The 25,393-nt window shown below is 34.6% G+C and overlaps 1 protein-coding gene across 14 annotated transcripts; it reads right to left on the reverse strand.

The window, feature by feature from the left end:
- Window positions 1-335: 335 nt before the first annotated feature.
- LOC129322160 (uncharacterized) lies at window positions 336-16,273 on the reverse strand. 14 transcript variants are annotated; one of them, XR_008596205.1, is made up of 17 exons: window positions 15,734-16,273; window positions 14,014-15,206; window positions 13,713-13,900; window positions 13,278-13,459; window positions 13,098-13,166; window positions 12,344-12,416; window positions 11,541-11,697; window positions 11,405-11,447; window positions 11,156-11,284; window positions 10,945-11,059; window positions 10,693-10,856; window positions 8,680-8,754; window positions 8,147-8,553; window positions 7,710-7,775; window positions 7,130-7,185; window positions 1,549-7,017; window positions 336-963 (listed from the first exon to the last, which is right to left on the reverse strand). XR_008596205.1 is itself a non-coding variant. In XM_054968259.1 (12 exons), exons 1-12 carry the CDS (start codon window positions 16,115-16,117, stop codon window positions 8,365-8,367), a joined length of 3,081 nt encoding a protein of 1,026 aa, XP_054824234.1. In that variant the 5' UTR covers window positions 16,118-16,272; the 3' UTR covers window positions 8,003-8,364. The 14 variants fall into 14 exon arrangements, 1 of the variants encoding a protein (XP_054824234.1); XR_008596204.1 differs by having other exon boundaries at window positions 11,156-11,258; window positions 11,349-11,447; XR_008596201.1 differs by having other exon boundaries at window positions 6,990-7,011; window positions 11,156-11,447; window positions 15,734-16,272.
- Window positions 16,274-25,393: the final 9,120 nt, after the last annotated feature.

Consider the following 25,393-nt stretch of genomic DNA (forward strand, 5'->3'; position numbering starts at 1 on the left):
TGAAAAAAATAGAAATTTAACTTGTCCATTTTTTCACTAGACACTAATTGTTCTTGATTTGCAACTTTTGATGAGGTGGTTTGCGAGTCATATTTCTCTTTTTTATAACAAGGTTATTTTAATAAATTCACTTTTAAACTCAACTCATTAAAAGGAACTTTTATGCTCCTGAATTGAAATTTCCAAATCCTTTAGTCCTAAAATAAAATTAATTCATTTTTTTTATCCTCAAATATCATCCCGCTAAATATCTTCCCCTATGGGGAACATTGGACTATATCCTCTTCACCACTTTACACAAATACGTAGGAGATTAGTATAACAGTACACACGCATGAAAATAAATATAAATTTCTTATTTATAGCTCCGAAAATAACAAACCATTAACAACTGAACAGAATTTCTGCATTTTCTAGTTTTTTCACTCCATAATTTTACAACCATTGAGGCGAAGCCAATGTACACGCATGATTCAACACATATAAGGATATTGAAATTCATCGAGGAATACAATATTGAAAGATTTGAATTCTCCTCAGTCTAAGGAAGAGAGGTACGACAATGTTGAAGACCATTTTGAGAAGTAAAATAGTGTCGTACCTAAATGGTACCATAGTCGTTTAGGGCAGTTCACACGCCACGCCAAAGACCTATATCAGTGGTGGCGTAAAGGACGTACGTACAGGTCATCAAGTAAATTCCATTGTAGCAGTCGTGGAAGCTTTGGTGCATCAGTGGCATGCAAGAATTCAACTTCAATAGTGTAAACTGTTCTCACAAAGTAGGTAGTGCATTTATTGATTTCTCTGTAATGACAGAAAAAGCAGTCCTAGTTCACATTTATTGAGTGCCCATAAAGCGTTCGAAAGTCTAAGTGACTGATTCATTCCACCGACATTCTCGCTGTTCAGGTGATTGGATGAAACCGTAGATCCTCTGACACGATGACATTACGTTGATCACTGGAATACAAAAGTTTTTTGGGAGAATTACATGCCTTTTAAAAACACTAACCACAGACAGAATAAAATGAATTATTATTTAAATACAAAACATAACATTTTTTTTTAAATGGAACTTTTTGTTGATCCTCATCCGTCATTAACTTTCTTGAAAGGAAGCCGACTGTAATTCTTCCATTATTTTTCTATGAATTGATAAAAATTTTAATTTTTCAAGTTTCAACCTACTAGTGATCTTTGATGATGGTAGGGGGCCATTTGATTCAATTGTAAGTAATGCAATACAATACTAATTAACACCCGTTTGTTTGGTAATCCCCCTGTTTTCATTTATAAAAGAAACTATTATTTTTAATTTTTTTTATATAAATAAAATTATATTTTTAATAAACATTTAATACAAACTTCATGAATTACCTCTCAATAATTTTATCATCCACAGTCATAAAAGACAATTAATAAAAATTTCATTAACACAATTAATGAATATTATAATTCAATTTTTTATTTTTAAACATAATTAATATAAAATAAATTACAAAACAGTTCTAAAAAACAAAAAATGAGAACAAAAACCAAACACACCTTAAACTGTGATAACCAGAACTTTCCAGCGACAACTAGTAGCTTCTATTCTAATTCAAGCATCTCACTATAATGCCCGAATATTAACGTGTGGACTAAAATCCCAACAAAATCACTCGACATTTTAGTGAAGCAGCAACAGGACGAACAAGAAGTTAAGAAAAGCATTGGCACAACAAAGTAAAAGTTCACAAGACCTAGTTGCCATAATACCTAGACACTAGACAGTTAACACAGGTCGGAATTCAGGGCACCCACCTCATCTTCAATACAACTATGACCCTCTAATCAAAGTTCAGAACAATAGGGCACTCAAGCAAGATAACATTGCTGAATTAAGTAGCCAGAACAAAATAACCGACAGATGATATAAAACTCGAGTAATAAGCCACACTTTTCATGTGTCAACATCAATAACACTCGTCAGACCCAAAATATTTACAACATAAAAAACAAATCCTAGGGCACTGTCGAGTGCTTTTTTTTTTTCCTTGCGTTTTAATAATCCATCTACATGAGCACGAGGAAGATGCCAGTTAACACCAGAAATAAGGCACATACAGACGTCTTGTGTTACAGCTTGTGTCAAAGACCAGGCTTCATAAAAATGATCCTCAACATCAGAGGTAACCATACCTCGACCCATTATCGTAAGAATCATACATCGGCATAATCTTATTGCTGCATTTCCTAGTTTCAGGTTTTGCAAGTGCATATGATAACATAGTTGCATTTGAGAGATAAATAGACGCAAGGGCACCATCTTTCATGAGCACTAGCATAAAATAGGTGATTTTAAGACTGGTGATACCAGCAGCAGTGCAGCACGTTCTATTTGATGAGATTCGAATTTGGATCAAGCAAACATAATGCAAATGGTGCTAATAAAAACCCCAAGGTTTATTGAACACCCCCCCCCGGGGGGCTCTTTCAAGGTTTATCCATTAATCAAACATTAGAGCAGATTATAGCTTCTCAAATAATCGAACCATCCATTACCCCAGCATCATAGCTCATAATTCCATTGGATGAAGTTCATAATTATATGGGCATTCCCCTTGTGTGCAAAAGATACAAAAATGTTAAAAATTTAATCACTCGACAATATATTAGCATTCCCTCCAGCAAAACATCTGGATCCCGCAAAGGTAATGCCAATGGTGATGATAAAAGACTCCTATGCAGGAGAGAGCAGGGTGGCTGGAGCCATCGAATCAAATTGAGAGAACCGCTGAATAGCTTCTCAAACAATCATTTTGGGCATGCAACCAAATTATGTTACACTACGTGTATCATGCAAGATACAATGATTCAGATATTGCAATTTTAAAATGTCTGCAACTCTGCGTGTGCATTCAAAGAAATAATAGAAATTGCAGTCACTCAACTTTATTTGATCCTTGCAATTTACTACTTATTGATAAAGTCTCAAATTTCATAACCACGCACAATTAATTTCTTTGATTTTTTGGGAATACCGCTAAAATTACACTGACAAGGGTGACAAAATACTTAGTTGAGATACATGTATATTAACGAATAAAAAATTGATTATTTTGGCAACTGAAAGAAAAGAAGAGTCAGAAGTTCAAAAAAAAAAAAACAAAACAAAAAACAAAATATACCCATATCAGCGTTGTTCTCGGGGGGAAAAGGGGGCCACATATACATGCCCAGTCATCAATATCTTTAACCGAATTAATTTTAGAGACAATTGTTGTTTCAAAAACCACAGGAGTAACATTATAACTGAAAGAAACTTGAAAAATTTAACCGATAAAGTATAAATTTCAAGTACCAAATTGATAATTGAAACAAACTTAAGAGGACCAAAAATTTCATTACTACCCTTATTTACAAAATATTGAAAATGACCAGTACAAAGGAAAAATGGGCATTCAACATTTCAAATATAAAAACACGTTGATATAAAGCTATACATACAAGCATAAATTAAATTAAAAATATAATTCTCAACTAAAATTAAACACCAATCATCATTATTATTCATATTATTAAGCTCCTCTATGATATAAACTCGAGAGTTTTTAAGCATTTCAGATAAAAAAAGACCAATGGAATTTTATTTAAACAAACACAAACCAGGCACACCTTTCCTTTCGTTTTTCTTGGATGCGATGGTGTCAGAGAGAAACCAAGTCATGCCCCCAGAAAAAACCTTTTAAAAAGCTGTGGATATTATTTAGGTTATCCTTCAAACTTCCGTGTTACAGAATGATGAATCTCAAGGTGACACATAAGCCCATGTCATTTGCAATAAACCGCTCAAATTACATTATTTCACAAAAATATTTGTTTCTCATTCTGACTTCAACTTTTTCCCGCATTTGACATGCCACAGGAAAGGTACAAAGAACTAGAACTTTAAATACATGCTATTTGGTAAACCCATTCTAGGCTTTTGAAAGGTACTTCGGTAATCAAAATTCATTCTAAAGCCCATTCTACAAGTACTGAACAAAAATTCACCAAATTACATTTGCCCAAAATGATCTCCAGCATTTGGAAAACACATTTGCCAATAAGGGAGCTGAATAGCATATGACATTCAATTTAAAACTCTAATCACAATTTTCAAAAATTTCTACTTTTAATATATCTTATTTGTATAACAAAAATTACCAATCATAAAAATCAATGTTCTTTATAGTAATAGTAAAAAGCACTCTTCATCATATATAATCCAAACAATCAGTTTATTAAAGAGTTTTGAAAAAATGTATTCACACACAAATTTCATTGAAATAATTAACTATCACTAAACTGACTTTTGCCAAATAAATTTTAGTTTAAAGGGCAGAAATACCCTTTATATTTTTCTCCAGAGGCACCCAACATCCTTATGTGAACAAAGGTGAAAAAAATTTACATGAACTAGGCCTAAACTGGTAAAATGGGCAAACATCCGTTAGTTTTGTAGTGTGGATCCCACAACCATGCCCAGTGTCAAGTTCCCATAGGCAACCATCCACTTCCTCTCCCCTCCTCTCCGTTTCTTTTTTTTCCAATCAATGTCTATTCCCTCTCAACCATTTGATGCTTGGACCAATACGCCTACCTCCTCAACTCTTTCGTCAACCATCGCATGCTCCCTCTAATCATCATTGAGAATTGTCGGAACAGGGCTCACAATGGTTTGAAATGGACAATGACTAAGCAGAAGGCGACGACCACCAACGTGCCCCCAAAGTTCAACACCCCAAGCCCTCTACTTGTCCCTCAGCTCCATCTTCCTCTCTATTCTTACCTCTCATTATCATCCTATAGACTTCCACATGGAGCTTCCCAAGACCTTATTCCTCGCAATTGACGATTGATGAGCACTTCTTGCCAACATTTATGATCACAGGTGGCAATGTATTCTTATTGTTAGAGGGAGATCGGCCTTGCACAATGAGTTTAACAAGCAACAGATTGGAGAACCAAGAAGCAAGAACACCAGGGGGTGCAACGAAAATGTGGATGATTGTGGATGCTGAGGAATCTAGTTCTCCAAGATAGCGGTCACAGTCTGAGGCCTAAGGAGAGGGGAGAGGGAGACAGAAGGGTGAGGACTTAGTTGAGAGAGAGAGAGAGAGAGAGAGAGAGAGAGAGAGAGAGAGGTAAGAGCGTGAGTGTGGAGCACGTGACTAAGCTGTCTTCAACTTCATCATCCCTCCACTCCCCTCCACGATCCTCATCTTCCTCTTGTTCATAAGTGTAGAATGCATGATTGAACTGGTCGTGACTAAACTTGCAGCAATATGTTTAGCACGAGAGAGAAGAAAAGGGATGGTCGAGGGAAGAGAGAGACAAAAAGAAAAGAAGAGAGAAGAGGGAATGTGGTGGAGCATGGGACTGCAACAGCCAGTTAGGGAAGGCCAAAATGCTCGACAACGTCACATGTACAGTAGTGGTTTCTTGCTTAGGAGGCATCATCTCTTGGAGAGAGTAATAATTAGTTGGATTTAATATGGTGATGAAGATTCAAGATGACAATGATGAAAAGGATATGTGGGAGAGAAGAAAAGAAATAGTCAGATGAGACCATTGGTAGAGACTGTAGAAAGAAAAAGAAAAGAGGAGAGAGAAACTGTCAAAGCTTGACACGTGGCATGATTGTGCGACCCACCTCATAAACCTAATGAACATCAACTATTTTTAACAGTATGGGTAAAATTGCACTCATCAAAATACACTTAAGAATACTGAGTCCTCTTGGAGCATAAGTTAATGGGTATTGTTGCCCTTTAACGCTTAAACTTCTGACAAGATGACTTTTGATCAGCAAAAAATCAAATAAGCACTACATTATGTACATCACAACATGCAAAGGAGTTAGGAAAATGAAGAGAAATGCCAATGTGTACCAATGCCAAATAACCAAGGCATCAAGCATGTCGTCAAGACTAGTTAGGACCTTAAGAAAGAACATACTTCCAAAAAATAAGCAATCCTAGTAATACAGTTCTAGGGAAATTGGTTGACAGAGAACCAAACGTTGAAGGAACAAATACAAAAAGGACAACTTGCATAATCTAGGAATCAGCCACTTACCTGACTTTGATATTTACCACCATTCACTTAATCCATTTGTTTTGTTCAACCCTCCCCATTAATCCCCAAAAAAGAACAGTCCTGTCAAAGACCACAGGCTGAGAAATGTGACTAGAATTATGAACCTGACCATTTGACTAATTTGGCCAATTCAAAACAAAAAGAAAAAAGTGGGGATCAGAAGGAATGTACTCAAAGTTCCGATTTCCTCTCATCCATACAAAAGAAATTGCTGCTTGGATTTGATCTGTTAGATTTTGCTCTCATACATATAGCTCTCACTAAAAGTCAACCAAAATGCATCACTATCCATGGATTACTTCCTGTTCCAGATTAAGGATCCACATTCGCGGCAACTTATAAGCTATTGTTTTATGATTAGGTAACTTCACATCTATAATAAATGTTGATCAAAACATATAATGGCACTGCACCATTCCTGGCTTACTCTAGTTTAGAGTGTGGGGAACAAGCTCATCCTGAAGCAGTTCAGTTGATTTGGAAAGAAGACATATGTTTGCAAAAACTAGACCTTTTAAGAGATAAGAGTCCAGTCTGAAGGAGTTACATACAGAACAGACTATGACAATAGGGATCTTTGAAGGGGAATCCAGACAGCCATGATGTGAGGAAGGAGCTCATTATGCCATACATAGAATTCAGAAGAGAAATAGGTCTAAGAATGTATGACATGACCCAAATTTTACCATCAGAAACACGGCTCATGAATAAAATTGAAATATAATGAATCCATGGAGGTCACAAGATATCAAATGTACAAATAAAAACTGAGTGACTAACCATAGGAAACCTCGTGCAATTGAACATCAGTCACATAAATGCAGACAATATGAGAAATTTAAGTCGGACATGAATATACTTACAAAAATAGCAGGACCAAAGATACTGTACCTAAAAAGAGAAAGAGGTAATTAAAACCAGGAGAATTCAATCAAATACAGGCAACATCAACTTTAACCCATACCACAAGGTAAATTGAACAGAAGTTTCTGGATTTAATTACCCCCTGAGATAAGAATTCCCTTCAAGAACACAGCCAAACACCTCCAGTAGAAATGCCTCCGGAATGATCAGGCCATGGATAAGATGCAACGCAATTTCATTAGGATTTGCATAAATTCAAATTCAAATTTAAGAAATAATTGAAATAAAATACTACAAAGATTCTGGACTAAAGGATAAGCTAATAAAATTATCGTCCCATGCACATCTATATTTCCAAGCTAAAAGGACATGCACCACATGCCAAGCAATTTGCATGTTATACAGCTTGATCAATCAAAGGAATACCCACAGAACAATAAAATACACTATTCTTTAGCAATGTCACTCATGTGACTTACTTTCTAAGGCATAGAATAATGCTGGCATAAAGATTGATTCCACAGTACGCGAACCCACATTACAAATTAGCAATGGCAACATTAAGGCTTTTCCAATGACCTTAAATAGACCACACAAGCACAACATTAATTTACAATCAAGAGAAGTGACTAATCTACTAGTGCCTATAGAATTTTAAGTAAATTTTTACTCATTCCAGTGTGGTCAAATTAATTTTCCCAATAAACAAACCAAGGTACCTTCTCCTGAGTGCCATTAAAGCATCTAAAGAACTGGAGGGTTGCCTCACAGCATTGATAGGTCTCCTGAATGAAGAATTAAATTAGCATCTCCAGAATCCAAGCAAATAAGCAAATTTAAGAACAAATGAACTGGCATTAACAGCAACAAATGAGAAGGACCATAATTTATCAAATAGTAACAAAACTAAGAATGAAAAGGTTCAACGAAGGTTGCAAAAGCTAGTGCTACAACAGAATAGCGTAAAACATGATGCAACAGCCAATGTTCAGCAGAAGATCAGAAAAGCAAGTGCTAAATCAAATTTTCCATTATAAAATATAATTGCAAAAATAATGTCCAAAGTACATATACAACTATATTGAAAAAACTAATATACTAAATTACACAATGGCCATACAAGAAGGGGGAAACTGCCATTGGCAAGTTGTCTTACAATAGAAACAGTACATTCCACTGAAAGAACCGCCAGTAAAGTGTACGCCTGATCAGACATCACCCTTTATCACTTCAACATGCCAACAAGCGTTGCTGACACCCCTTGGACGGGGCAGAGAGGATAAATAATGTCAAATGATTAGAATCACTATGAATTGGGTCATTATGTACAAAAATCAGCAAACATCATTTCGCAGACAAAATCAGCAACATTGTTCACTTGCCAGTGATGAATGGGTGGCTTAATGCCTGTGAAACTGTCAACCTCTTCTCTGGATCCAGGACAAAAACCTTGTCCAAAAGATCTTTGAAATTGGCTAACATCTTTGGATCCTCTCCAGGAGAGCCAGCAATGATAGTTCCAATATCTTTGGGCTTTATATTGAGAATCAACCGCTTTATAGCCTACAGAATCAAATTGAAACCACAATCAATAAACTCAAAAATGCATATCCACCTATATAACAAATGACATGGTTAACTTGGGAATAGAATATTTAAAATACTAAAAAAAAAAAAGGTCCAACTCACCTTTTTTGTCACTGGATCCTCTTCTGTAGCAAGAAAATTCAAGTCCTGGTCAAAATGCTGATCAATAAATGCTCCCTGCAAGTTATAAAAGCAATACGTTTCATCAGAAACACCACAAATCCATTACAAGGTACAGGTCACATACACGGATGAGATTAGACAGTCACACCAGAAGATTGAAAAAAGTATGGTGAAATCAATTACTAGCAAAAATGTAGACTCATAAATACTTATTTAGAAGGTTTAAAGATGGCAAGGTGAAGTGACGCTAGGTAGGAGAGAGCTCCTACTCTATTTTTTAAACTGCAAAAGTTTAGATAAAAAAAATAGATAGTCACACACTATTGCTAGAAAACTACGATCTAAGCAGAGTGGAGTGAGTTTGAAGGATGAAATTTCCAATATGACACTTGCAGAGGGGGAAAAAAAACCATATTTGCACAGCTCTATCTAATGTTAGTTATTGATGTGTTTTGTTGGGGGATTTTGGATGATAGGGAAGGAGGTTGGCCCCCCAATCCTTGTTTGGATTGTAAGAAATGGAGGCTCATTTTTTTTTTTTAGGGGATGGCTGTGATAAAATGCCCTTTCCTTTTACGAAGCACTATAGTTATACCTCTCACTTGTGTTCCTACAACTATCTCAAATTCCAGCGTGCATCATTTAACAAATAATTTTTCTTCAAAAAAGCAATAAATACTCCCTTCATTTCATATCACAAGGCATTTTTTAAAAAGTCCAATGTTTCAATATGTAAGGCATTTCATCAAAAATCCCTACTTTTATGGTGTGTTTGGATTAAGGAGAATTTGGATTTAGATTCAATCCTTCATTTAGATAAACAAAATTTTATGGATTTGGATTTGAATATTCTCTCATTACATTTCCTTTGTAATTTCAAATTCCTCCTATACCCTAATCATTTGAAATTCTAATCACTTCAAACACTTTGTTCTCTTCGTGTTTTATTGATCCCTCCATACCTCTCATATCTTTTCTTATCTCTCATTGATTAAAAAATATAGGTAAACTCATCATTTCTGATTTTTCATTGTCATTTTGAATCTCAACTCATCACTCTTACATGCGAAATTTTTTTAAACTACCCAAATAAAGGATTCAAACCCAAATCTAAAATTCTAAATGTAAGATTTTAAATCTAAAATTTAATTCCAAGTCCACCAATCCAAACGCTACCTTAGGGAGTTGCCAATATATAACTCTAGGATTAATCAACCCATAACTCCAACAGATCATTTATTTATTTTAATTTTAACAAAAGATTTCTTTGCGGAAAAAAACAGTAGTTTCTTAGTATAGCTTCTCCTTGCTCCTTTGATACCAATGCACCACATTTTTTGTGATAAATACATAACAGCTTGCTAGAATTAGGTTTCTTAAATTGCAAGTAACGATCAGAATCAGAACTTAACCCAGCCAAAATCCACCAATATGAAGGGGTCAGAAAATTAGAATGCTCCGCCCTATCACTCTTTTCATCCAAAACAATGTTATGCTAAACTTAACCAGCTCACTACAAACCACACTGAGTTTTCTTTCAATTGAAGTGTAAGTTCTAACTTCTTTAACTAATGTGATTGTGTTTTCTTTTAATTAAAGTGGGCCTACTTCAAAGGATCAAATGTTCTATTTTTGGATGATGATGATGATGATGAGGGTTAAGATTTGTATCTTTGGATTAAAGCTTGGATTTGAATTATTCATTTTGGACTATAGAAAATTGTAATATATCATTTAGAGCTTGGATATGTAATGTAAAATATTTTAATTTATCCTTTAGAGCTTGGATATGTAATGTAATAATGTGAAAATTAAAAAGGGGGGGTTTCAGGCTTGACCATAAGCTCCATTAAAATTCCATCCTCTCCAAAAGCGTCAAATCATAATCATATCTTGAATAGGACCAACAAACCAGACCCACTTCATCATAAAAACATTCAAGCTCAAATTCAAACAACAGCAAACAATTCATGGTAAGCAAAGCATTTTTACCTTACGAAGCATCTTCTTTGGAAAAGGGCCCTTCAATTCCATGTGAAGACGTAGCATGTCATTGTTACTAGGACCCGGAAAAAGAACTTTTCCGGTATAGAGTTCATACAAGCAACAGCCTACAGACCATATATCCAGCGGATGATCATATGGCAAGCCAAGTACTGCACAAAATCAAACAAAAATTCAACAGTTGGTAACACCACAAGAACTTCAACATGAAAATAAGGCACATGCATGAAAGGAACTTACTTATTTCAGGGGCACGATAAAAACGACTAACAAGGTATGGTGTAACTTCATTCTTTCCAGCAAACATAGCGTTACCAAAGTCACAAAGCTTCAACACATTTTTAGCCTCGTTCACCTAATGAAAGAGGAAAAATGTTAATTTTTAGTTAAAAACCAAAAGAAATGATCTTTTATAGCAACAAACCAAATACGAAAGCTATTTTAGGCATACCAACATATTGTCTGGCTTTATATCACAATGAAGAACACCACAGTTCCGAAGATGCTTCAGTGCAATAAAAAGTTGTTTTGCGTATGCTCTCACAGCTGTTAGCCTAAGGCCAATATTGCGACCAAACTTCTTTAAAACCTCACGCAGATTCATATGAAGAGATTCAAAAACTAAACAAAGGTGATTCCTGTACTTAAAACTTGAAAGGAAACGAACACAATGACGCTTGTCATCTGGATCAGCACCTACTAATTTCTTTAGTATGACCAACTCATCCATACCAGCCTTGTACCTGTGCCACATTACACACATGACAATGAGCAACAGAGCCATTAGTTAAATGCAAAATATTTTCTAAGGATACAAGGGAATCATTATAACTCACATAGTGTCATTATTACGAATAATTTTTATAGCTACTTCTTCAGGCTCACCATTACCAGCCTTTAGATTCTTTGCACGAACAACTGTCGAAAAGACACCTCTACCATGAGCTGCTATAACTTCATATCGACCATCAAGTATTTCACCAAAACGATAGCCTGTGGAAGCACTGAAACATTAACACCCAATACTAAAACCAGAAAAACAGATGTACAACAGACCAGCATAATTTAAAAAAGGCCAACATCTTTGGGAGTTCAAATCATTTCAGGAAATTTCCCACATCATGTTGACAAAATATACCCGAACAGATCACTAGAAATTCATCAGCAAAGAATTAAGCATTCTTTGGCATTTTATCAATTCTTGACTGTGAATCCTAAATTGTTATGGAAAATAAACTAAAAAACCAAAATAAAATATAAAAATTATAATACGCCGCAAAATTCATAAATGACAATGAGACTCATATCTCCAACACAAAAGACAGGCCAAAAACTTTTAGGATTTCTAGTACTTCCAGGAGACTTTGCACATCACATTGATAAAACATATTCTCATCAACAAAAATTTTGTTACTGCAAGCGCGAGAAGTGTCAGTATGGCATTCTTGGATCGTTTTCGCAATTCTGAATTATGAATCCTAGCTTGTAGCAAAAGGTATCTGGATTTGCTTTTAGAAATGTATAGATACGACCTTGCCTGGGTGCATAGCCAGCACAAGGCCACGACAAGTAGTTAATACTTGAAGCAACAATTAGATTACAATTAACACAGCTACGTGCAATTAAATGTGATACTCACTGTAATACCCCTCTGCATCATCCCAATTGTCATGCAATCCACCTCTATCAACACGCAATCCATCCCCTTTGCCCTGCAACACACGAATACAAATTCTCAATAGATAGTATGAAAGAAGAGGGAGGGTTAAGAAATAGGAACCATTCATGTTACTCTGCTTCATAGTCTTACAAAATTCCTAGGTTCTATTCCCATTTCTTTTAGGAACTAAGAACATGAAATCCACAAATCTCGCAAGAAAATGTAACAAACACATTCAACCACAAAATCCAGTGGCTACTAAAGATTATCTGAATCATATTACCGCCCAGAAGTTAAAATCACCCATCACACTGAATACAAATTAATAATAATACATTTAAGTTTGAAAAGATGTTGTAGATAAGCAACAGGCTTCTTAAAATTAAATGTTCAATAAGTATATAAACTAAGTTTTCCCCAAATCACAATTCCTAAATCATCAGTAACTAAAATATTCACACCACTCATGCAAATGCATTAAGCTTTTACTTATTTCATTTTTATTGAGAGTGGACAAGTTATGGAACTTCAAATACCTATTCACTATCTATAACATCCTATTTTGATAAGCATCAGCTAATAACTTTAAAATGCCATAATGCCATTCCCTGCAAGAAGTGCTATTACTTGTAAAGCAATATCATTACTTAATATGGACCCAGAGACCTGATAGCTTGAGTGGGAAAAAAATGGCTGTCATTATAAAAACACAACAAGTTAACCAAACACCTACCGATTTCCGAACTCCCGTTGGTGTCTCACCAAATATGTCATCACAAAACTTGTCATCAGATCTTTCACTCTGTAAATGTTATAAATAAGCTTCAAAACAAAATAGCTCAAAAAGGATTTGACCAGAAATCCAATATAGTTATGACATTTTTCCAACATACACAATAACAAATGAACAAACCTTTGGAGTACCCTCTCCCAAGCCCCCAGCAACACCAGGGATCTTTTCAGATGCAGCATTTCCATTTTCTCGAGGAGATTTACCAACAGAAAAAGATGTTTCCGCTTCAAAAACATCAACACCATCATTCTTAGAATCAGCAGCTTCAGAAACAGCAGCCGGAATGTTCACAGGATCCTTATCTAATCATAGTTCAAAATGTACGCTTTAGTATGGAAAGTAACCCACAATGGCAAACACAGAATAAATAGTAAGCAAATAAGGGGGGAACAAACAACAAAAATGTTGCACACATATCATCCAAACTTCAGGACCCTATTTATTTAAGTATCATCATCTGTACTAAGTCTCACACATTCTTAGATCATTTCAACAGAACATCACTAAGGCAAATAAAGAAAATTTAAAAAAAAAGAGTAAAAAAGGGGGGGGAACCTTTTTCTGTACTTTCATAAGTTTGTTCTGCTTGTTGATGCTGCAGTGGTTGCTGCTTTTTATATTTCTCCAAGATTGCTTCCCTTCTCCTTCTACTCTCCTCCTTAATTCTATTGAAATCTTCTTCTTCTTGTTCAGCAAATGGCAATGCAACCATCTCATCTAAGTCATCTTGTTCATCCTCACCTCTGTGTTCAAAGGAAAAAAAAAATCAACGAAGTGAGGTATTCCCAAAATAAAAACAAAGAAATAAGAGAAGAGCTTTTTTTTTTGGACACTTCACATATGAAAATATAAATACCTGTCCAGAGGGTTATCAGCTTTCACAGACTCAGAATTTCTTTTTCTCTCCCGATGGCTTTCCGCTTCTTCATGTCTTGAATGCCTAGACCGTACATCTCTGTCCCGGCTATCATTACCATGCTCATTACCCAGATATTTATCTTTATCAAGGGCGTTTCTATCCTTATGCCTCTCTCTGTCCCTAATCTTATCTCTTTCTCGATGCTTATCATCCCTTTCACTCTCCCGGACTCTACCTCTCTCTCCAACCCTTGCTCTGTCCCTGCTCCTCTCTCTTTCCCTATCCCTTCTCTCCCGCTCAGCCATTGTCTCCCAGTTCCTATCTCTATCTCGCTCCTTCTCTCTTCTTCTATCCCTGTCCACCTCTCTTCCCCTGCTCCTATCTTTTTCAGCATCCCTTCTGTCCTTCTCGTGACTCCTTTCACGTTCTTTTTCCCTCCTATGTGCACGGTCATCCTCCCTATTCCGACTCCTTTCTCGTTCCTTTTCCCTTCTTAGGTCCCTATCCCCCTCCCTGTCCTTGCTTCTCTCTCTGTCTCGGGCCTCTCGACTGTAGTAACTGGAACTGTGCTCCCTTCTATCACCTACCATTAAATCTCTACTGACATGTTCACGCTCCCTGCCATGATCCTCTATTCTTTCCTCATCATTCCTTCTCCTGTAATGAGCATATTCTATTACAGTATGAGTATGACCACTTGATCTAGATTGACTCCTACATCTATAGTTAGGTGAGCTTTCCCCGGTCTTATATTTGCCTCCTCCACTTTCAGGGGAGGAGTTTTTTCTATGAATCCTAGCTTTGCCTCCAGTAACCTCCAGGTCTTCATTATCATAGTCACCTTTTAGCTTCTCATTTCCTCTAAAACATCTGAGCTCCCCATGCTGCCATTTATCCTCTTTGGAAGATTTACGATCCAAATACCCATTGCCCAAACCAACTGAACTAGCTCTAGCATGCTTACCATCCAGAGACTCGGCACTTGAATGAGTAGAAGAACCATCAACCTCATTTCTGTCATAACCAGTATGTCTCTGATGGCAAATAGCATCTCCATCCAATCCTGGACTAACAAATCTACCATTGTTAATATCCTCATTATCAGTTTCTAAACCTTTAGCATTGCTCCCTACCGTCTCTTTAGAAGGAACAGCATCTTTTCGATGCAACATCTCTTCAGTGCAATGTACCTGCTCAGAACAAGAGATAATTATGTGCATATGTTACAGGTCCCAACGCGTAAGTAGTTAAGTTAAAGCAAAATGAACGTTAACATAAACACATTTATATCAGTCAATACGTAAAATTAAAAAAGGACACGTAACCAGCTCTTACAAATTAACCGTAAGCCATCAGTCTTCACTGAAACGCCTAGAGAGACCTCTTTTGCAATTCACTCATGTTCGTGTAGTGCAAGCGGGTTCTACATGGCTATGAGACACTGACAGGGTATTCTACCAAACTCTCATGAATCAATAATTCATTATTCAGTTTAAAAAAAACAAACTCCAAGCCTTGTTTGGTTACCAGGAAGTGGATTCAATGAAATACCACCAATCACAAAGAAATTAATATTGAATTTCGCAAACGAAAACAAAACCGAACAAGAAAACAAGTTCTTTGAACTTATAGTGTCAGAATCTCCACTTCCTCAGCAACCAAACAGTTGCGAAAAGTAGAAAAGATAAAGAAAACAATAAATTCGATCAAAACTTACTGGATTTGAATTATCAGATCGAGTACCTCGACCTCCCGTGGCCATAATCTCACCAGACTCAACATCGGACTCCGTATGCTTTTTTCCAACGTCACCATCTCGGCCACCGGAACCCTCCTCTTCGAGAATCTCACCCTCCTCCACATCATCATCAAGCCTAGGGACCTTCGGATCAAAATTAGGGGCAAGAGTAGGAGAAGGAACCTTATCGACAGTTTCAGCATCAAGTTCAAGCTCTTCTTCGCGTTTCCTGCCACTGTGGCGGTGCCGATGATGCCGGTTGCCATGGTGCCGGTGCTTGTGACGCTTAGAGGATCGCTCAACTTCTTCGGGGGAAGATGAGCGCCGGTGCTTACGACGGGAGCCATGTGCATCCGAGGCCATGGACGGATGCGGTTCGCAGGATTATGATTAGGGTTAGGGTTTTGGTCGTGTTCCTGAAACCAGCGAGACAGAACTTGAGGTCAGTGAAAAACTGAAGAATACGAGCGGACGGTCAGTATTGGATCAGATATTATTGGGGCAACTGTTCCGCCCCTTTTGTGGAAATCGGCAGTATTTTGGAATTTATTCCTCTCAGGCCAAGCACTTTTATCCGGGTAGAATTTCATTATCGGACAAGCGTGACATAATTTCAAATTATTTCCAAAAAAATTCCAAAATTATTCTACAAAACTAAAAATTAAATTGAAATTTTGTTTCTTAGAGAAAAAACCAAAATGTACTTGGAATATTTTATAAAAAATAATCCTCCGTTGACTAGATCAGCAAAATTAATTCATCAAATATCATCAGGGGTTTGAACCCAAAATTCTTAGTGCACCAAAAATTTAATAACCACCAAGCCAATGGTGTTTATTAATTATATGATGTCAAATATAATATATAAAATAACACAAACTTTCAAACCAAGACTAAGTAAAATTGTTAGTAATATTACTTATTATTTCACTGATATTAATTATTAATTCAACAGCAAAACTTGTTAGCACTTCCCTCTATATGTTTAATATTGATGACTTGTTGAAACCAAAATTTAACTTGTTATTTTATTAATATTATTTGTCAATTTACTAACAAAACTTGTTAACACTGCCATCTATATGCTCAATCCTTATTAAAACATGTTCTTGGTGTGAACAACAAATACCAAGCGTGTTAGAGACGCTGAGTCTTAATTAATAACAAAAGGGTTCCGAGCTCATTTACTACAGTTCACTCAGATGTAAAAAATATACAAAATTTTGGTAGAACAAGTGTTTGATTTTTTTTATTGAAATGCAAAATGTTACAGCTCTAGATTGAAAGTAAAACTAAACTAATAAAACCAAAGGCTAAAAGGTGTAAAAATGTGAGTCGTTGGTTGAGTGTTGACTGCCCTTCTTTTGTGTCTTTGTCTTTTATTTATAATGTCAAAGTGGTGGTAGCCTCTTCCTTACAACCTAGAAAGTTTTGTTGAAAAATCAAGAATCTCGCGAAACTCATAGCATGATCTTTATTCCGCGTTCTCCATTTTTGATAATCAGTTCGTCTCATCGAGATACTTGGGCACGATGTCCGTGGATTTCAAAATGACTTGGGATCATGTCTTCATGTGCCAACAGTCTAAATTTTGTAACTAGCAGGATTTAGACATGTTTGTTCTATCATGACTTTTATTAAGCTTCAGGGCCAGCCCCTTTATTCAGATTAGGCCTGACTCTTCAATTACTCAGCCTAACTAGCCATGTGACCTATTTGAGTGACGTTTTATATTTTGATCTAAATAATGCCCCCCGCATGCCAGTGGTTGATAACATAAGCCACATGGTATATTTGAAAAAACTAAATCGTCGCTTTATCTCTGAGCATCCTTTGTTAATATAAACTTATTTTTTTGTCACTTCTCTTGCCCTTTATGCCATTTCTTGACATTCAAGCTTTTACTTCCCTTGCTCCAATCTTCCCTTTGCTCATAAATGGCTTCCTCCACTTTTGTTGCTGCCTCTACTGCTACTCCGTCTTCCACATCCACCGAAAGCTTGCCTGATTCCTTGGCCGCTACCTAAAATCTTGTTTCCTTACTCAATGGATTGGTAACGGTATACTTTTTTTGTTAAAAACCCTAATTTCCCCTTGATTAGGTCCTCATTCTAATATTTCTTTATTTTCACTACAGGAGAATTCTTTGTTCCACGATTCCATCGCTTTCTGGTAAGCTCTTTACCTCTCCTGTTTAGCCCTTCTGTTTTATTAGGGATATATATTAACTATTCATTGTCTTTTCAATACTTCTCCTTAAAGTTTCCAAATCTCTAACAAGAGCAACGTCAAGTGCTTGACTTTTTCGCCTAACTTGTCTAAAGTGACTGCCCGCACCCAGTTAAATCCATGATCACTAACCTCAGTCCGAAACTTAATTCCAGCTTGGACGACCTTACCTTTTCCCAAGTCATCTTGCCGAAAGCTTAGGAACTGGCCCCGGTCTCCTCATGCTTGAATCAATTGGGTAAGACGCTTGAAGTAGACCCATGTGTACTAGTGGAAGGAGATAGGTCTCTATGACCTTATCCAGCCTTTCTTGGCTGATGTCAACATTTTGGTCGACCTATTGACAGCCCTTTTCTGAGTTTTTAGGCTCCGAGCTACAACACCTTCATCTTCAAGCTAAGTCCTATGTCCATCACATATGGGACATCTTCATGTACCTGAGGTTGCCTATCACCGAGGAGGAAAACTTCTACATAATCCCTGAGAAGCATGACTCCTACATCAACCTTTTAGCTAAATTGGAGAGCAAGATTAAGGGCACTAGCTCCTATACGAAGATCATGGAGTTGTTCTCTAAGAAGCCGGTCGACAAGCCTGTCACCCTTACGGAGTATCTGGTCTTAATCTGGATCTTATTGAGCAATAGATCTTGGCCCTAGAAGGTGAGAAGCCTGTGTAACTATACCTGAGGATCACCCAGTTTCTCTTCTGTGGCAACCAAATAGCCTAGGAGACCATGTTTTGTGTCGTCTCTATAATGGCGTGACAGCGTCACTGATGAAGAAACCCTTCAGTAACTTCTATGGGCCCATTTAGTTCTTGAAGTTGTGTATGACGGCCTACTTCCCTCTGCTCCGTCGGGAACCTTTCCTTAAAGATTCCCACACCAACCACCCTTTCACTTGCCTCCTGGGTGGTCGGCCTCTGACTAAGTCAAAGAACTTTTTTGAGTTCTTCAATTAGTAAAGTTGGCCCTTGTGAAAGACCTTAAAGCCTTTTAACATTTCAAATCACCGCCTTCCCACCTAGTACAAACACTTAGTGGACCAAAAGAATAAGCCCGCCTTGCTATTAAGGGATAAGGTTTTCCTCTCAGCCACCACTCTAAAAAAGATATGGTTGCCGTACACTGACTCCTCCTCCAAGTCTTTGAAGGTCTACTTGGAGTCTTATCATCCTTAATTAGTGGCGAGTCAGTTTAGATTGAGCTAGTGCATGCCTCATGGGCTATCCCCTCATATCAGTTTGGATTGAGCCTTATCCTAATGTTTGTTGAGGAACTATCTCATAGTTTGTTGAGAGACTTGAACCTAGCTATCTCCACATGTTTGTTGATGAGACTAGTTTAAGGCACACAACACCCCAAAGATTCAAAATGGGGGAAGCTGTGGTTCAAAAGTGAATACAGTAATCTTTAGCCATTCACTCCTCACTATTAGTGAGCCTAGGTAGTCCGATCACATAGACGGAGCCCTGATTGATATTACAGTCTAGAGTTTTAATCAAAGGAAATGAAGAGGGTATAAGAAGGAATTGATCATGCATATGTGAATAAGAGGTGCCATATGATTGATTAGTTTGTGATAAGTCATGATAGTGATTATGTCATTATCACATAATTGTCTATATTGTGGCAATATGCATTGAGATTGTGGATTGGGTCATTGGCACATGTTTGTCTCTTTTATAGTAATGTACCTTATGATTTGACTTGTGAAAAGTGATACAAAGTTAAACTGTGAAACTACAACTCTTGTTATATGTAGTCCTAAATTCATTAAGTGTTCTGGGTGTTAGTGGTAGTTTTTAGTACATATGTGGAGTTTTGGATACTCTTAAGTTGTAAAAAGTGAGAAAAGTTGTGAAAGTATATTTGGGTATTCATCTTCCCTGTGTAAAATAATTTAGAAGTAAAACAGGTGCCATTGGCTAATTTATTGAAAGACACCAAGATCATTTAAATTAGACGTCGAGTAGAGAAATTGAGGGCATTGGAAGTCACCCCTGACTGTTATCATTTGACAACAAAATGCTATTAGACAACGTGGCATAGAGGAGGACAGTTGTGGCACGTCTCTCTACTTTTTCAATCCTTGATATTGTTAATTGATTTTAAGTCTTTAACTCTCAAAAAGTATTTCATACTTCTAAAATAATATTTTAATCAAATTTGAGGCTTACTTTATGACATCTAAAAAATTTTAAGTTATAAAAACTTGGGATCTCATTTCTACAAACTACAAGCTTAGTATTATAAATGGCTTAACCCATTATTACCTTGGATGTTAGAGGAAATCATGATTTAGTATGTGCGATATTATATTTTCCAACTCTAAATGCAAATGCTTTAGCTCAAATTGGATTCTCATACTTTTATAAGCTTATTTAACTCTGATTTTTTTCCTATGACATATTATTGGGATGATTTGAAAGCTTTTGAAAAATTGGATCCCTTATATGTAAATTTTACAAACTTAATAATTAGATGGTGTAGTCCTATGATTATTGATGTTTTGGGAGTTAATTATGGTTTAGTAAGGGTGACCTTACATGATGCATGCAGAGAAAGATATTTGTGATAATCTTATGGGCACACTTCTACACATTAATGGAAAGATTAAAATTGGGATAACTGCTAGGCTAGATTTAGCTAAGATGGAAATAAGAGAATAATTATTTGCACGATAAGAAGAAGGAAAAAGAACTTGTCTGCCCTATGCATCCAACACACTTTCAAAAAAGGAGAAATCAAGCTTCTATAGGTGTATGCACTAATAGATTGGGAGGCACAGCAAAAAATTAAAATTCAAGTCCCAATCGCGATCGCAGACCAATCAAACTCGTTTAAGTCAAGGTGGATGGAAGAGTTACCTTTTATTTTCATACTTTTCACATATTTTCTTTAAGTATTTGGACCTTAAGAGTTGACAATATATATATACTCCATCTATTGGTATCCACACAAATATCATGCTAGCGCTCTCCACATCTTATGTTCGTCTGTTCCTTCAATCAAATGCTCCTTTTATTTTCTAAGATATTTTTATGGCTCTCAGAGTTTTGCCGTCAAGAAATTCGTCCCTTTTATTTATATTATATAGATTAGGGTTTTTGTAATCAACAAAATTAAATTAAATTTATCTTATAAATTAAATCTATAATATCATATCTAATTTAAATTTATCTCATAAATTTAAATTATAAAACTGATATGATATTTTCTTATATCATGTTAGTCATTAATTTTAATATATCATATCAAACTAAATTTAAAACTAACATAATAATATGATACAATATAATATAACATATATATCAAATATATATATATATATATATTATATACACACGAATATATATATATATATATATATTATATTATATTTTAAATTTTATATATAATACACACACACAAAATATTTATCAAATAAATATTAAAATGTGTGTGTGTGTGTGTATATATATATATATCTATCAAAATTCATTCACCTTAGATGAAGCATTATATTTGTTGAATCTAGACATATTTCAGATTCAATAAATTTGGACATTATAGTTTGAGTTGGGTTATTCTTGTGTGCAACTCTGTAAGCCCATATGAAGTTGACAGTAGGTGAATAACGCTACTAGCTTACAAGTTACAAGTGACCTCTAGAAAGACATTGTGACTACCCAATTCATATAGGGATCGATAATCCAATATAACCTATTATATAACCATATCACATCTATTTTGCCACGTGATATTTCAGTCAAGTATGAGATATGGAATTATTATGCTCTTTTACTGACCATTACTTTTTCAATCTCTAAGTGGACTGATTATAGTAGTGGAAAAAAATATTTTCATTATAACATGGCCATACATTTTCACAGTCTTACTCATTAACGAGCCCAATAATATTTCTTAATTAATGTGAGGGACAAATTTTATCTTGACCACTCATATTTCTCTTCATGAATATCACTAAACTCAGTCGTAGTTTTTATGATTACCCGATTAAAGGTGACTTTTAACTAGGTCAAAGTTTAATGGTCATCATATAGGAATTCATGATGATTTCAGGTCAAAGGACTTAGTGATATGGTTATATATGAGATAAGCTTATGACTTATATGATGCAAATTTCTCATGGCGGGTCAGTCCAGCACTTGTACCCTTTGAAATGCCTATGACTTTGATTTATATATCTATAATTAATCAAAGTTATATTAGTCTTATTTCATTTATGATTCCTCATAGATGACTGACCAAGAACATTTAGAACAATTGCTATAGCTTGTCTTAGGATATAGTTATTATAGTGAACATACAATTAATATAATAATAAAAAAGAAATTCATTAAATAATAATATTTATAGTACAATGATTAGCCATAAGGAACAATTTTCAATAGTTTACATGGTATTAATATGCCTTAATGATATTCTTCTAATGTGAAAAATCTTGTGCTAGTGAAAGATTTAAAGAAAATAGGCTTGAAATCTCATGATTGCCATATACTGATGCAACAATTGTTATCAGTTGCTATTCGAGACATATTGAAAGATGATGCGAGGCATACAATTACAAGACTGTGTAGTTTCTTCAATTATATTTGCAGCAAAATCATTGACCCTAATAAGTTAAGTGAATTGGAGAACGAATGTTATATCATTTTATGCCAATTAGAAATGTACTCTCCTTTAGCTTTTTTTGATATTGTGATGCATTTAATTGTTTACTTAGTGAGGGAATAAGACTCCATGATCCTACCTATCCTAGATAAATATACCCTTTCAAGCGTTACATGAAAATATTAAAGGGGTATTTGAATAATCCATATCGTTCTAAAGTCTCAAATTGTTAAAAGATTTGTTATTGAAAAAGCTGTTGAATTTTGTACCAAATACCTAAATGGGATGAAGGCTATTGCAGTTCTTAAATCTCACTATGAAGGGACTTGTCTTGCAAGTAAGGGATAACATATGTGATGAATTATATGTCAGATACAAAATTGCCAAGTTATCTAACACCAATTATTGGATGGCAAGTATTTTGTATTCATGAATGTGTATGCATGTATATATATATTTGAGTTATCTAATTCCCATTTAAATTTTTTAAATGTTGTAGCTATCATTAGTCATTTTGTATTCTTTACCCTGATCAAAGTGTATATACTGGTTTTGTTTTTTGGGAGAAGCTAGATTTTCAATTAGTAAGTTTTTATCTATATAAAATTTTACTTCAAGAGATATTTGTACTTTTGTAATATTTTTTATTTACAAATGATAATAGTGTACTTAAGATATATTATATGTTTACGTTTGGGAAACGCAAGTAAAAATCATTGGTGGAATGGATTTTATCCAAATGTAAGTATAAACCTTTAAATTTATATTTAATCATCCCTTGTGTGTTTTAGTTTAATTTTAAATTTTTATTTATTTCAGTGTCATAGGTAACTAGGAAGCACAAAATGTAGATATTATGTTTTTCATTACATATAGGAGATAATTCAAGTTAGAATTACTGAAAGATTACAAGAGGTATTTGGTTTTATTATTTTAGTTTAAATTCTTATTTTAATTTCTTAAAGTATTACTTTGATTAATTTTATAATTTAATTTTTTGATAATACTGAGCTCTATAATGAATAAGAGATTGATAGTATTTGAGATATTTTGGCTCAACAACTTCTATAAGAATACTTTTCAAAGTGAAGAAGTTGAACAAAATTATTTTTTTTTTTGCAATTGAAGAAATATATAATGTAGTTGTAAATATATATTAAGTGTAGTTATAACTTGTTTTATAACCATTGTAGTTTTGTTGGCTAACTGTATAGACTCGCTGTATGATCTATACAATTTACAGATTATAACTTCTGGATGTATAGAAAAAATAATTTTTTTTTCAAATGAATGAATTTTTAACAATAGTTATTGAAAACTGTTGTTAAAAGTCCATTTTTTGAAAAAAAAATCAATTATTTCTTCAATTATTTTTTTTTACTTTCCACATTGGCTTTCACTTTCCTCTTTATTATTTTCCTTTAATGATTGACGTTAAAAGGTTAAAATAACTGTGGTTAAAAGTCATTCTTACAATAGTGTCTAACCGAAGTTTAAGCTCAAGAGGGCTTAAATAATTATAAATAAACCCCTATTAGCCCTAAAAAGAAGAGTAATATATACCTAAAGGCTAGAAGGTGATTTTAGAGCGTCAACCAAGTGTTCGAAGGCTATATTAAAGTTTGAAGAGTCATCATGGAGCTTTTTGAGAGGATTTTTCTAATTCTCTTCTTTCTTCCACTCTATGCATCTAATTCTTTGTGTTGTTTCTAAACTTTTATGCATATTTAGAACCATATGTGGCTAATTTATTTCTTCCTCAAGGATCATATGAACCTTAGATGCTTTGTTAGTAGATTTTTTTTGGTTATTGATTTTGATTGATGATTCAATGCTTAATATAATTTAATTTGTTCTCATGCTATTGAGTGACCTACTCTAGTATGTATTTGGATCTTAAAATTCACCTTTGACAAAAGAGAATTTCAAATAGACCATTTATTAAGCAACTTTAAATTGGAATTAATCTAATTTGTGCTTGAAATAGACATATACTTTTTAGCCTGGGTAATTATTTAAAACTTGTGCATAATTAGATCAAGAATTGCTTGAGATATCATGGTATAGTTAGATTATGGATTTTGTAATCGACGGATACATAATCTAAATTAGAGCCTTAATTTTAAAGCTAAATTAAATTGCGATAATTAGGAGTCTTTTTTTAGCTTATTTCATGAAAAAAATTACTTATTTTTTGAAAAAAAAAATTATTTTGTGAGTTTTTATTATGTTTGTTTAAAATTTTAAAAATAATCAAAATTTGAAAAAAATAGATTTTTGATTATTTTAAGAAGCTCCTTTAAATAAAATTAGGAATAAGAGTTGAACTTGAAGGACCGATTTAAATAAGGGTTTAGGCTTGAAAAACTAGTGATTTTTTACGAAACTGGGCTTCTAGGCTCAGTCTTGATAGGCTTTTAAAAAAAAAACTCAAGCTAAGACAGCCCTTTAAGCCCTGGTCCCCAAAAGATCAATGATTTTTCAAGTATTATGTTGTTAAAATAATTAATGTTGGTTCTTTTGCCATTTATTTTAACACAATATTGACAAATTTTTTATTAATTTCTTAAATATGATTATTTTGTAAGATTTATTTCTTGGTTTTGATTAATGTTGTACTCTATGATATATAAATTTTTGTATTTATCAGATTTGATAAGATTGATCTGGATTGAAGATTTCAATCTCATTTTAAAACTTGATTAAGATTATATATCTTTATTTGTATTTATTTATTTTATTAAATTTATATATTTTTTAATTTTTTTAAAAATAAAATGGGCTTATGGGCT

The sequence above is a fragment of the Prosopis cineraria genome, unplaced genomic scaffold, assembly GCF_029017545.1.
Source record: "Prosopis cineraria cultivar Desert tree isolate PC_DT_omini unplaced genomic scaffold, ASM2901754v1 PC10, whole genome shotgun sequence".
Lineage (NCBI taxonomy): Eukaryota > Viridiplantae > Streptophyta > Magnoliopsida > Fabales > Fabaceae > Prosopis > Prosopis cineraria.

What these genes read in the sequence shown, in the direction of transcription:
- LOC129322160 (XM_054968259.1), bottom strand. Translation starts at nt 16,117, where the DNA reads ATGGCCTCGGATGCACATGGCTCCCGTCGTAAGCACCGGCGCTCATCT. An exon ending in TTATGAAAGTACAGAAAAAG is followed by an intron (nt 13,460 to 13,712) that starts GTTCCCCCCCCT and finishes AACTATGATTAG; the next exon opens with ATAAGGATCCTGTGAACATT. An exon ending in TGGGAGAGGGTACTCCAAAG is followed by an intron (nt 13,167 to 13,277) that starts GTTTGTTCATTT and finishes TAACATTTACAG; the next exon opens with AGTGAAAGATCTGATGACAA.